At 45.1% G+C, this 14024-nt stretch overlaps 1 protein-coding gene across 1 annotated transcript in view; it reads left to right on the top strand.

Annotated features, from left to right (window-relative positions):
• The window catches only part of LOC311355121 (retinal-specific phospholipid-transporting ATPase ABCA4-like), a gene marked incomplete at its 5' end in the record, with an annotated part of 92749 nt that extends 80536 nt beyond the window's left edge, over positions 1–12213 (top strand). Inside the window, 11 exons of the mRNA XM_084474851.1 lie at positions 123–246; positions 5203–5329; positions 5822–5942; positions 7667–7729; positions 8446–8552; positions 9074–9215; positions 9659–9793; positions 10199–10302; positions 10660–10752; positions 11281–11530; positions 11820–12213. Coding sequence (XP_084330977.1) covers positions 123–246; positions 5203–5329; positions 5822–5942; positions 7667–7729; positions 8446–8552; positions 9074–9215; positions 9659–9793; positions 10199–10302; positions 10660–10752; positions 11281–11530; positions 11820–11933 — 1380 coding nt within the window. The 3' untranslated portion in view covers positions 11934–12213. The remainder of the gene's footprint in view (positions 1–122; positions 247–5202; positions 5330–5821; positions 5943–7666; positions 7730–8445; positions 8553–9073; positions 9216–9658; positions 9794–10198; positions 10303–10659; positions 10753–11280; positions 11531–11819) is intronic.
• Positions 12214–14024: the final 1811 nt, after the last annotated feature.

Raw genomic sequence — 14024 nt, forward strand, 5'->3', positions numbered from 1 at the left:
TTTTAGTTTGTTTTTTTCATATAATATAAATAATTGTAGTATTATTATTATTATTATTATTATTATTAGATTAACCATGTGTGTGTGTGCCCGTGTGTGTCTTTGTGCCTGTGTGTATATAGGGCCTGTACAAGTGTAACCAGCTGCTTAAGAGCGTACTGCTTGCCTTCCCCCACTACTGTCTGGGCCGGGGCCTGATAGACATGGCCATGAACCAGGCCGTGGCTGAGGTCTACAGCCACTTTGGTGAGCCCTTTGAGTATTCCACTGTTATCTAGAGGTTATCTAGAGGTTATTAGAGGCTGGGCATGCTATAAACAATAGGTTGTACACTGCAAAAATATATATATATATATATATTAAAAGTTTTTAAAAGACTATTAAAAGTTTTCTTTTAATAGTCTTCTAAAAAGGTATTATCCAATGGCCAACAAAATATGATGCAGCTAAGAGGTTTCAGCAATATTGCATGAAAATAACACACACATACACATATTAACTTATTTATTTGTGTCCGCAATTCATAATACAGTACATAAGGACATAAATGTTACAGATACAAAACATTGCTCAGGCATGATCCAGCAAATTGGGTCTGATGACAATTGACACACACACACACACACACACATACACACACTACATAATGTTCTTAATGGGCTGAATCTTGCTAGTCTCCATATTTCAGCCACAACCAAACTGTGTTGTCGGGGTTCTATGGGTGTTGTTGTTGTTGTGAGTCGGTGTGTGTTGTCGGGGTTCTATGGGTGTTGTTGTTGTTGTGAGTCGGTGTGTGTTGTCGGGGTTCTATGGGTGTTGTTGTTGTTGTGAGTCGGTGTGTGTTGTCGGGGTTCTATGGGTGTTGATGTTGTGAGTCGGTGTGTGTTGTCGGGGTTCTATGGGTGTTGTTGTTGTTGTGAGTCGGTGTGTGTTGTCGGGGTTCTATGGGTGTTGTTGTTGTGAGTCGGTGTGTGTTGTCGGGGTTCTATGGGTGTTGTTGTTGTTGTGAGTCGGTGTGTGTTGTCGGGGTTCTATGGGTGTTGTTGTTGTTGTGAGTCGGTGTGTGTTGTCGGGGTTCTATGGGTGTTGTTGTTGTTGTGAGTCGGTGTGTGTTGTCGGGGTTCTATGGGTGTTGTTGTTGTTGTGAGTCGGTGTGTGTTGTCGGGGTTCTATGGGTGTTGTTGTTGTTGTTGTGAGTCGGTGTGTGTTGTCGGGGTTCTATGGGTGTTGTTGTTGTTGTGAGTCGGTGTGTGTTGTCGGGGTTCTATGGGTGTTGTTGTTGTTGTTGTGAGTCGGTGTGTGTTGTCGGGGTTCTATGGGTGTTGTTGTTGTTGTGAGTCGGTGTGTGTTGTCGGGGTTCTATGGGTGTTGTTGTTGTTGTTGTGAGTCGGTGTGTGTTGTCGGGGTTCTATGGGTGTTGTTGTTGTTGTGAGTCGGTGTGTGTTGTCGGGGTTCTATGGGTGTTGTTGTTGTTGTTGTGAGTCGGTGTGTGTTGTCGGGGTTCTATGGGTGTTGTTGTGATGTGAGTCGGTGTGTGTTGTCGGGGTTCTATGGGTGTTGTTGTTGTTGTGAGTCGGTGTGTGTTTTCGGGGTTCTATGGGTGTTGTTGTTGTTGTGAGTCGGTGTGTGTTGTCGGGGTTCTATGGGTGTTGTTGTTGTGATGTGAGTCGGTGTGTGTTGTCGGGGTTCTATGGGTGTTGTTGTTGTTGTGAGTCGGTGTGTGTTGTCGGGGTTCTATGGGTGTTGTTGTTGTTGTGAGTCGGTGTGTGTTGTCGGGGTTCTATGGGTGTTGTTGTTGTTGTGAGTCGGTGTGTGTTGTCGGGGTTCTATGGGTGTTGTTGTTGTTGTGAGTCGGTGTGTGTTGTCGGGGTTCTATGGGTGTTGTTGTTGTTGTTGTGAGTCGGTGTGTGTTGTCGGGGTTCTATGGGTGTTGTTGTTGTTGTTGTGAGTCGGTGTGTGTTGTCGGGGTTCTATGGGTGTTGTTGTTGTTGTGAGTCGGTGTGTGTTGTCGGGGTTCTATGGGTGTTGTTGTTGTGAGTCGGTGTGTGTTGTCGGGGTTCTATGGGTGTTGTTGTTGTGAGTCGGTGTGTGTTGTCGGGGTTCTATGGGTGTTGTTGTTGTGAGTCGGTGTGTGTTGTCGGGGTTCTATGGGTGTTGTTGTTGTTGTGAGTCGGTGTGTGTTGTCGGGGTTCTATGGGTGTTGTTGTTGTTGTGAGTCGGTGTGTGTTGTCGGGGTTCTATGGGTGTTGTTGTTGTTGTGAGTCGGTGTGTGTTGTCGGGGTTCTATGGGTGTTGTTGTTGTTGTTGTGAGTCGGTGTGTGTTGTCGGGGTTCTATGGGTGTTGTTGTGATGTGAGTCGGTGTGTGTTGTCGGGGTTCTATGGGTGTTGTTGTTGTTGTGAGTCGGTGTGTGTTGTCGGGGTTCTATGGGTGTTGTTGTTGTGAGTCGGTGTGTGTTGTCGGGGTTCTATGGGTGTTGTTGTTGTTGTGAGTCGGTGTGTTGTCGGGGTTCTATGGGTGTTGTTGTTGTTGTGAGTCGGTGTGTGTTGTCGGGGTTCTATGGGTGTTGTTGTTGTGATGTGAGTCGGTGTGTGTTGTCGGGGTTCTATGGGTGTTGTTGTTGTTGTGAGTCGGTGTGTGTTGTCGGGGTTCTATGGGTGTTGTTGTTGTTGTGAGTCTGTGTGTGTTGTCGGGGTTCTATGGGTGTTGTTGTTGTTGTGAGTCGGTGTGTGTTGTCGGGGTTCTATGGGTGTTGTTGTTGTTGTTGTGAGTCGGTGTGTGTTGTCGGGGTTCTATGGGTGTTGTTGTTGTTGTGTGTTGTCGGGGTTCTATGGGTGTTGTTGTTGTGAGTCGGTGTGTGTTGTCGGGGTTCTATGGGTGTTGTTGTTGTGAGTCGGTGTGTGTTGTCGGGGTTCTATGGGTGTTGTTGTTGTTGTGAGTCGGTGTGTGTTGTCGGGGTTCTATGGGTGTTGTTGTTGTGATGTGAGTCGGTGTGTGTTGTCGGGGTTCTATGGGTGTTGTTGTTGTTGTGAGTCTGTGTGTGTTGTCGGGGTTCTATGGGTGTTGTTGTTGTTGTGAGTCGGTGTGTGTTGTCGGGGTTCTATGGGTGTTGTTGTTGTGAGTCGGTGTGTGTTGTCGGGGTTCTATGGGTGTTGTTGTTGTTGTTGTGAGTCGGTGTGTGTTGTCGGGGTTCTATGGGTGTTGTTGTTGTTGTGAGTCGGTGTGTGTTGTCGGGGTTCTATGGGTGTTGTTGTTGTTGTGAGTCGGTGTGTGTTGTCGGGGTTCTATGGGTGTTGTTGTTGTGAGTCGGTGTGTGTTGTCGGGGTTCTATGGGTGTTGTTGTTGTGAGTCGGTGTGTGTTGTCGGGGTTCTATGGGTGTTGTTGTTGTTGTGAGTCGGTGTGTGTTGTCGGGGTTCTATGGGTGTTGTTGTGATGTGAGTCGGTGTGTGTTGTCGGGGTTCTATGGGTGTTGTTGTTGTTGTGAGTCGGTGTGTGTTGTCGGGGTTCTATGGGTGTTGTTGTTGTTGTGAGTCGGTGTGTGTTGTCGGGGTTCTATGGGTGTTGTTGTTGTTGTGAGTCGGTGTGTGTTGTCGGGGTTCTATGGGTGTTGTTGTTGTTGTGAGTCGGTGTGTGTTGTCGGGGTTCTATGGGTGTTGTTGTTGTGAGTCGGTGTGTGTTGTCGGGGTTCTATGGGTGTTGTTGTTGTTGTGAGTCGGTGTGTTGTCGGGGTTCTATGGGTGTTGTTGTTGTTGTTGTGAGTCGGTGTGTGTTGTCGGGGTTCTATGGGTGTTGTTGTTGTTGTGAGTCGGTGTGTGTTGTCGGGGTTCTATGGGTGTTGTTGTTGTTGTTGTGAGTCGGTGTGTGTTGTCGGGGTTCTATGGGTGTTGTTGTTGTGAGTCGGTGTGTGTTGTCGGGGTTCTATGGGTGTTGTTGTTGTTGTGAGTCGGTGTGTGTTGTCGGGATTCTATGGGTGTTGTTGTTGTTGTGAGTTGGTGTGTGTTGTCGGGGTTCTATGGGTGTTGTTGTTGTGATGTGAGTCGGTGTGTGTTGTCGGGGTTCTATGGGTGTTGTTGTGATGTGAGTCGGTGTGTGTTGTCGGGGTTCTATGGGTGTTGTTGTTGTGAGTCGGTGTGTGTTGTCGGGGTTCTATGGGTGTTGTTGTTGTTGTGAGTCGGTGTGTGTTGTCGGGGTTCTATGGGTGTTGTTGTTGTTGTGAGTCGGTGTGTGTTGTCGGGGTTCTATGGGTGTTGTTGTTGTTGTTGTGAGTCGGTGTGTGTTGTCGGGGTTCTATGGGTGTTGTTGTTGTGATGTGAGTCGGTGTGTGTTGTCGGGGTTCTATGGGTGTTGTTGTTGTTGTGAGTCGGTGTGTGTTGTCGGGGTTCTATGGGTGTTGTTGTTGTTGTTGTGAGTCGGTGTGTGTTGTCGGGGTTCTATGGGTGTTGTTGTTGTTGTGAGTCGGTGTGTGTTGTCGGGGTTCTATGGGTGTTGTTGTGATGTGAGTCGGTGTGTGTTGTCGGGGTTCTATGGGTGTTGTTGTGATGTGAGTCGGTGTGTGTTGTCGGGGTTCTATGGGTGTTGTTGTTGTGAGTCGGTGTGTGTTGTCGGGGTTCTATGGGTGTTGTTGTTGTTGTGAGTCGGTGTGTGTTGTCGGGGTTCTATGGGTGTTGTTGTTGTGAGTCGGTGTGTGTTGTCGGGGTTCTATGGGTGTTGTTGTTGTTGTGAGTCGGTGTGTGTTGTCGGGGTTCTATGGGTGTTGTTGTGATGTGAGTCGGTGTGTGTTGTCGGGGTTCTATGGGTGTTGTTGTTGTTGTTGTGAGTCGGTGTGTGTTGTCGGGGTTCTATGGGTGTTGTTGTGATGTGAGTCGGTGTGTGTTGTCGGGGTTCTATGGGTGTTGTTGTTGTTGTGAGTCGGTGTGTGTTGTCGGGGTTCTATGGGTGTTGTTGTTGTTGTGAGTCGGTGTGTGTTGTCGGGGTTCTATGGGTGTTGTTGTTGTGATGTGAGTCGGTGTGTGTTGTCGGGGTTCTATGGGTGTTGTTGTTGTGAGTCGGTGTGTGTTGTCGGGGTTCTATGGGTGTTGTTGTTGTTGTGAGTCGGTGTGTGTTGTCGGGGTTCTATGGGTGTTGTTGTTGTTGTGAGTCGGTGTGTGTTGTTGGGGTTCTATGGGTGTTGTTGTTGTGATGTGAGTCGGTGTGTGTTGCCAGGCGAGGAGTACAGTCCAGACCCGTACAGCTGGAACTACCTGGGGAGGAACCTGGCCTGCATGGCAGCAGAGGGTTTCATCTACTTCACCCTGACCATCCTCATCCAGTACCGCTTCTTCCTCAACCGGTGCCAGCCCTCATGTTCTTATGCTTACTTTTCACCTCAAATCAACAAATGTTTGTCTCATTGGTCCTGCTGCGATTCATCCATCTGATGTCAAGTGATTGCATGTAACACTTTTTCTGAATGACATCATTGAGATCCGACTCTTAATGAGACTTTGCCGAGACCCGATGGGGACATTGATTAAATAGTAATGATTAAATAGCAGGGGACAGCAAGACACTATTTGGCCTGAAGCTGAAATTAGTGGTGCGTGTCTTTGCTGATTGGTTAGAAGATATATACATTTTTCTCCCGTTTCATTGGACCTGGTATATGTGATTCCTAAAGAGGGTCGAGGGTCTACTGCCTCAGGGTCAGTCTTGTTCCACTCTTGTGACCACTCATTTGTCATGGTGTGTCATGAGTCAATCATGTTTCTAATGCATTTCATGTGTGTGTCTGATGGGAGCTATTGGTGACCAGTTGAATCTACTGACTCCAAATCCGTTCCAGGATCCCAGACTCCGTCCAGCTGCCGATGGTGGCAGAGGACATGGATGTGGATCAGGAGAGAGAGCGTATCTACAAAGGAGGAAACGCCAGTGATATCTTGTGCATTAAAGACCTCTCCAAGGTTCAACCGTTTTCTGATCTTCCTGTGAACTTCTGCTTTACAGAGAATGACAACATAAAGAGAACATAGAGAAAACTCTATGAAGCTATTCCATTTAAAGCAAACTCAACAATCTCTGCAACATTTACATTCATCCAAAGCGACTTACAACCATTCATTCACACACCGATAGCGTTGTCAACCACGCAAGGTGACAGCCAGCTTGTCTGGAGCGGTCAGGGTGAGGCATCTTGCTCAGGGACACCTCAACACTCAGCTAGGAGCCGGGGATCGAACTAGCAACCTTCCGGTTACCAGTCAACCTGGGGGGTATTCCATCAAAGTCGCTAACGAAAGCGGCGATTAGTTGATTAAGCCTGGTTAGAACTAGCGCCAACTTACACTTGAGGCTAAAGCTGTTCCATCAACGCAGTTCAGCCGCGCCTTCCTCAGGTTAGTTCAAACCAGGCTCATGTTATCGTGGATTACGCGCGTTCACGAGATATGTAACCAGCCCAGAACCGTGAATGTCGAATCATGGATCAAATGTCCGAAAAGGACAGAGCGGGATCTTTTCCAGCGGCGAACAGAAGCTGCTTGTGGAGGTCTATGAGGAGTACACGCATATAATAACTCTAACAGGGAACACCGTAACCATTAATAGAAACAGGGAGGCTGCCTGGCACAAAAATCGGCGATCTGTTGAATGCATAAGTAGTATTAAGCGTAACATATTTTAATTTAATATTGACCATGGATTTAAAAGCAGGGAAATAGTCTCGAGTTAACGTGTCGGACTTGCACCCGGTCGTCCGGGGTTCTATCCCCACGCAAGTAATAGTAATGTAGGAAGGATTACTAGAGAAATCAAATAACTTTTCATGCCATTTATTTTCCATTTCTTTGAATATTCTTAACTAGGGAATTAATAAAATTAATAAAGGGAATTACAGAATGAAGCCAACGCCAAGAATACTACGCATTAGTCTAGACGCGAACTCGGGTCTCACGTATCACAGGGCAAAGTGCTAGACCATTCACCCAGCCACTGATTACTGATGATGTGATAATACATAGATTTGTGTAAAAATGTGTTGAACAAATAGCCACAGTAATAATAGATAGCAATTCATTGAATTATTTCATTTGCGTCATTTAATCTTAGACCCTTAGTGAAAATATACGCTGTTTGTACTTCATATATGTACATTTATGACAAAATTGTGAGGACTAAGCTTGGCGGAACCTTCTGATGGTACAATTGTTGCTGACAGATGGATTTCTCTGAAACACCGCTCAAGTTAGCCTGACAGTTAACCTGCTCCTGACCAGGTTAGTTTGGTCGGATAAATTGCCATGGTTACTTAGCGGAAATTCCCTTAAGTGACGTTCATGGAACGCAACTCTAGCTGAAAGAAGCCCGGCTTTACGTTTAGCTTGATGGTTGTTTGATCGGATAAGTTGCCATGGTTCTTAGCGGCGATTCCCTTAAGCCACATTAATGGAACGCAACCCTAGCTGAAAGAAGCCAGGCTAAGCAAAATAAGCCCGGCTTTGGGTTTAGCTTGGTTGATGGAATACCCCCCTGCTCTAGCTCCTGAGCTACTGCCGCCAGCAACAAATGAGTGCTGTATTGCATGGCTCCATACCCATTGAGACATGGTTGATAGATAGGAAAGAACACATGTTTAGTTTGGCTCATTCTCTGAGATGCTAATGATCTGTGAAAACGTTGTGTGACGCAGACGTACAAGGGCAGTACCATTCCAGCTGTGGACAGAATCTGCTTAGGCGTGTCACCTGGCGAGGTAAGTTTCATACTTGGATCAGAAAGAAACTCTTAACAGCCTTCCTCAAGCTGGCATTGTTCTCACATGTTGTTCAAGTTGTGTATTTTAAACAAGATGTTGTGTGTTGTGGTGTATGCAAAACTCGAGCATGGTCTAGTTTGCAGCGTCTCCCTAAATTTGATTGCAGGCGAACAATCTCTTTTCACTGCTCTGCAACTATGGAAACAATACAAAACTGAAATGATGACTGTACTGAGGATTGCGCTATGGATGCACCATTAAGGCATCTCGTAAACAAGCAAGATTTGTTGAATCCACTCTCACGACGGTATCAAACAAACAGGGTGACATATTTTCTCTAACGGAAGAACAAACAACTGCACTCAAAGCATGAAAGATGTGTTTGGTTGAAGTAGCATTTCAGCTCAGCACTACATTATACGTTTCAGTGCTCTGACTTGTTCTCCATTGCGCCCAGAGGCATTCTGGTCAGAGGATAGCATGGAGACCGAAAATGAACTGAGGAGTGAGTCCAGAGTAGGACGCATTCACAAACTGGTTCGGCGATGTCACGCCAAAACGTATTGAAGCAACAAATATTTTTTTCTCTCTGACTTTCTCTTTTTCTCTCTATCACTATTGCTTTCTCTCTCATTCTTTCTCTTCTGCTTTCTCTCTCCTTTCACTCTCTCTCTGTCTCTGTGTGTCTCTCTCTCTGTCTCCCTCGTTCACAGTGTTTTGGTCTTCTGGGGGTGAACGGAGCAGGGAAGACCACCACCTTCAAGATGTTGACAGGGGACATCGATGTGAGCTGGGGCGAGGCCTCGGTCAGAGGCCACAGGTGAGTCCAGGTCCTCTCCTGGTATTCCATCCTCTGTGTCGGCTTGTTTTGGTTGACCTGTATGGGGAAGGAATTTCAAGACCCATTCCATTGAATTGGGAAGTCTGAATTTCTGAGTTCCCGGTTGAACATTTAAACTGGAAGAAGTTCAGGATCCAAGATGGCTGCTCCATACATCAACAGTAGGGACACATGTAGTAATATACTGTTAAGCAGCACTTCTGTCTTCTCTCTCATTATGTCTTTCACACAGTACGGTCAAATTTCTTTCTGCAGACTACATTATATATATGTGTCTACAGTGTCACATAAGCGAAATACTGCGTAATGGGTCTTTATTAACTGGTATGGCTAACCTGGCTAGAACTGATATTACCAAAATGTCCACTTATGAAGTAAATGGAACGTAGCATTATACTGTTTCTGTGGTTTAAACAACTGATAACTAAATACACAAAAATAACTTTTTTGCAGGGAAAACCAGTGTGTTTTTTTTTTTCTGGTATGTTTCTTGTCTGCAGTATACTGACCAACATCCTGGACGTGCACCAGAACATGGGCTACTGCCCCCAGTTCGATGCCATTGATGAGCTGCTGACGGGCAGGGAGCACTTGAACCTGTACGCCCGCCTCAGAGGAGTGCCCGAGTACGAGGTCGCCAGGGTGAGCAAGGCAGCAGGGCTTAGCAACCAAGAAGTGGCCGTCCTCAGTTCCTCTCAGCTAGGGGTGGAGGTGTCCCTGATTGAAATACCTATACCTGAATGCAGTGGCAAGAGCAGGTGCTACAGTTTTCTACCACCACTTGAATTGTCTTGCATGGACAAGCTCGCCCATGTGTGAATGGGTTTATAAATGGGTAATCATCAGGCCTTCATTGTCAAGTGAAAGGAGTGTCCATGGAGTTTAGGAAAGCACAGTATGAATACAGTTACCATTCAGTGGCATTAATCAGAGTGGAATAAACAGCAGTTGTCTGGAAAATTGTAAGCTCTATTGCAATAGTTCAAAATAAACGTTATTTCCCCTATGTCCACATGTACAGTGTGGACATAGGGGTCCAGGATCAGCTAGACAAAACATTGTTGAATCCTACCTCTCTCCTCCAGGTGTCAGAGTGGGCCATCTGGAAGCTGGGGCTGTCGGAGGACGCGGGTCGCAGCGCTGGGACGTACAGCGGCGGCAACCGGAGGAAGCTATCCACCGCCATCGCCATGATAGGCTGCCCCGCCCTGGTGCTGCTGGTGAGGCCTGTACATACAGTGATAGGCTGCTGGTGAGGCCTGTACATACAGTGATAGGCTGCTGGTGAGGCCTGTACATACCATGATAGGCTGCTGGTGAGGCCTGTACATACAGTGATAGGCTGCTGGTGAGGCCTGTACATACAGTGATAGGCTGCTGGTGAGGCCTGTACATACAGTGATAGGCTGCTGGTGAGGCCTGTACATACCGTGATAGGCTGCTGGTGAGGCCTGTACATACAGTGATAGGCTGCTGGTGAGGCCTGTACATACAGTGATAGGCTGCTGGTGAGGCCTGTACATACAGTGATAGACTGCCATAGTAGGCGTAAGGATGTGTCATAATAATACGACATTCCAAGGACGTACTCCAGCCTAAGAGATCACTTGACTTCCTCTGGGCAGGACGAGCCGACCACAGGCATGGACCCCCACTCCCGGCGCTTCTTGTGGAACTCCATCATGAGTGTCATTCAGGACAAACGCGCAGTCGTCCTCACGTCCCACAGGCAAGCCGCCCGTGTACGAGTGTGCGAGGCTAGATGGAATGGATGTGTGTTTGTGCGTGTAGGTATTATGGATGTGTGTGTGTAGATGGTGTTGATGTGTTTGTAGATGGTATGAAAGTTTGTGTGTATGGGTGTAGATGGTATGGATTTATGTGTGTAGATTATATGGTTGTATGTGCGAGTATGGATGTGTGTGTGTAGATTGTATAGTTGGATGTGTGAGCATGGATGTGTGTGTAGATTATATGGTTGTATGTGTGAGTATGGATGGGTGTGTGTGTAGATCGTACGGTTGTATGTGTGAGTATGGATGTGTGTGTGTGTGTATTCTAACCACGTTGCCTCTGCCCTTCCCAGCATGGAAGAGTGTGAGGCCCTGTGCACCCGGCTAGCCATCATGGTCAATGGGTCCTTCAAGTGTCTGGGCACCATTCAGCATCTGAAGTACAAGTAGGTCCTCCTGGCGAACCCTCAGCCTCCACATCTAGTCCCTCTCTCTACAAGAAGGCATAGTCAAAACATTACACAATTTGAATAAACATTTGATGGCAAGGTTAAACATTTCATTAACAATTTTTGATGTGTCCAATTTGTGTGCAATATAAACAGTATAACAGTTTTAATTTTAGGCTAAATAATTGCAAAACAAAATGTAAACAATATGGAATTCATTTTGAAGAGGAAATGCTCGATGGGATAATACACAAAAAAAAGTCTTAAACCTGCACTGTTATTTACCATCAGCGACCTCTAGTGGCTTTAGTTGTAGCTACCATTTTGCCTAATCATTTGGACGAGAATAAAACTTTATAGATACATAAATAGTGGTTAATAGTTAGTTACATGATGCAGGTTTAGTTAACATAAATCCTATCATTCATAATATGAAACAAATTGTTTAAGTTGTTTAAAAATGTCTCTGTTCTGTGTGTGTGTGCACGCGCGCGTGTGTGTGTGTGTGTGTGCACGTGAGGGCAGGTTTGGAGACGGCTACATGGTGACCATGAAGATCCGGGGGGCGGCACCGGGTCTCAGTCCGGACCTGAACCCTGCAGAGGACTTGATGGAGGACATGTTCCCCGGCTGCGTGCAGCGGGAGAGGCACCACAACACGCTGCAGTACCAGGTCAGCTGCTCCTCCCTGGCCAGGGTCTTCCACACGCTGCTGGTCAACAAGGAGCAGCTCCACATAGAGGACTACTCAGTCTCACAGACCACCCTGGACCAGGTATCTTCTTTACTGGAATAAAGCACTTCACACCTTACCTTACTTACGTTACTTCCAGAGAGGCCTCACTAAACCTGTAAATGTTTTTGTAAGAAATAAATGACCATGGTATGATAATATTTAACTGAACTGTTATAAATAAATATAGTTATATATTATATATTGCTGTCAGCATATTCTATGCACTCTTTCTGTCCCTCCATGTCCTGGTAATCTGTCTCACTTTGAGTATGTTTTGTCTTAACGTTTGTGACACCAGCAGGAGTTCACGCTTGTGTTTTTGCTTCAGGTGTTTGTGAATTTTGCCAAGCAGAAGTTGAGAGGGGAAGAGTCTATCGTGTTGCACCCCAGGGCGGCGGGGGCGCGGCGACAGGTCAAGGTCACGCCCCTGAAGAGGAAGTGAAGCTCCACCCTACACCTCTGCAGGAAGTGTGTGTGTGCGTGCACGCGTGCGTGTGTGCTAGGGGTCAGCAACAACATGCTGGTGCTGATTTACTGGTTCCTACCAGGTCAACAGAACCTGCCAGACTTCCAAAGGCAGGGTGTTACTGTAATCCTGTCTGTGCCTGCTGAAGGGGTCCCCTGCCCCTACGACTGAATTTACAGGAATCACTGGAATTCTTTTCTCAGCCTAGTGAAAACAATTGTTCACATTGTTTAATGGCGACCAAACACAGATTAAGTACAACAGATATGATCAAACCTGCAATGAGATTTTCATTAGAGCTGTAGTGTCTGAAGACTTCAGGTGCCAGGCTAGGACTTATGCTGCAGTGGCCAAAGGAGGTGAATCTTCTTTGTTCTGCCTTTCTGTGAGTCAGGGAATGCAAGCAAAGGGAAGGTGAAGGCTAAGCACTTTATTGATGCAGCCCTGGTTAAAGCACCTAGAAGCACATTTTTTTTACCAAGTTGGAGAGTTGTTTAATGCATTGTTTTGCTGTTGATTGTTGCACAATGCTTCTGCTGCTACTGATTACATTGAATAATGTTTTAAGTATAATTCATGTTATTATAATTATCTATTCAGATGTTGATTATTGTCCATACGCTTTTTACCATGGGCATCTATGTTGGTTGAACGTCCACATTTCTGTCCGCTTATGAATGAATCTCATCAGTAGGTCATTAAAGGGGTGTTCCTGAGAGAAGCAATGTCAAATAAATGCCCTTTTAAAAAAATAGGTAATGGCTCACAATTCTGATTTATTTATTACATTCATTTCATTTAAGAATAACAACATTAAACGTCTTGAAGTCTTAACATCTATCCTTGGATATTAAAAATGTTCATTGTGTGAGAATTGCTATGTTCTAATAAAACCAAAAACTATTTGTACTATTTGTATTTGATGTCCTGAGTAGTTCATATGTATGTATATATATACATGTGTATATATATATATATATATATATATATATATATATATATATATATATATATATATATAAACGGTGTAAAATAATGAATTTAACTTTAACATCATACCCAGCCTTACGTGATACTGTTTCTAGTTTCATGTAAGGTCTGTATTGCAGTAAACATCAGTATAAACCTAGCCGTAAGCGAGTAAGAGGACCTTTGCGTATTTCCACCTCTTATTCACAATTGCCTCAATGGATAGTTTATAAGGATACATTTTTTATCTTATCTGATTGTATTAAAAGGTGCAGTGTGTGGGATTGAGTGGCATCTAGCAGTACAGACTTTGAAGAAACACAACATAATATTCATAAGTATGCTTAATTAGTGAACACTATCATGTAAATAAGAATTGTTGTATTTTCATTACTTTAAATTGTATCTACATAGAGGGTCCTCTTCCAAGGTATGCACAATATTGCACTTCCATGTTTCTACAGTAGCATGGAAGTTAGAGAAAAAGTAGTTAGCCCAAATCCTTTAGTTTTTTTCTAAGAGTTATGAAAGAGGGGGGCATTTTATCCCCATGGCCATTACCCATTTGTGATTATTTCTATAGTACCGGCGTTTAAAGTACTCAGACACATCGTACCTATCTGTCCGAGAAGCTTAACCCCTTTTTCAACCCAGACTTCAAAATCAACAACTGGCCCGAAAGAGCTCCACACACCACACGCCGTGGCCTTATACCCTAAGTTTCCGATATGCTTGACCTTCTCTCAGAAGCGCCTAATACAGCCTTCATGCTTAGTCCTTTTACCAAATTGTACTATGTATTTAGAGTTGCACAAGCTTATAAATCCAAGTTTAACATAGTGTAGTGATTGACAATTCATGGATAAGGTGGATTAAGATAAGTTCATTCTTTACTACATCCATGTTTTCGATATATAAAATTTGTTTCAAGGTTGTTTCCCTGTTCGATAACTGAAAGTAGGCTTTAACTCTTTTGGAAAAATTGCTATCCAAAACCAAACCTTTGCGATACAACTGCACACCGTCATGTTATCAAAAGCAACCTATAGTCACATACCGCAGTACAAGTAAACATTGGCTTGTGTTGAGAGACGCTAA

This window comes from Micromesistius poutassou, assembly GCF_964030765.1.
Source record: "Micromesistius poutassou genome assembly, chromosome: 11".
NCBI classification, from domain to species: Eukaryota; Metazoa; Chordata; class Actinopteri; order Gadiformes; family Gadidae; genus Micromesistius; species Micromesistius poutassou.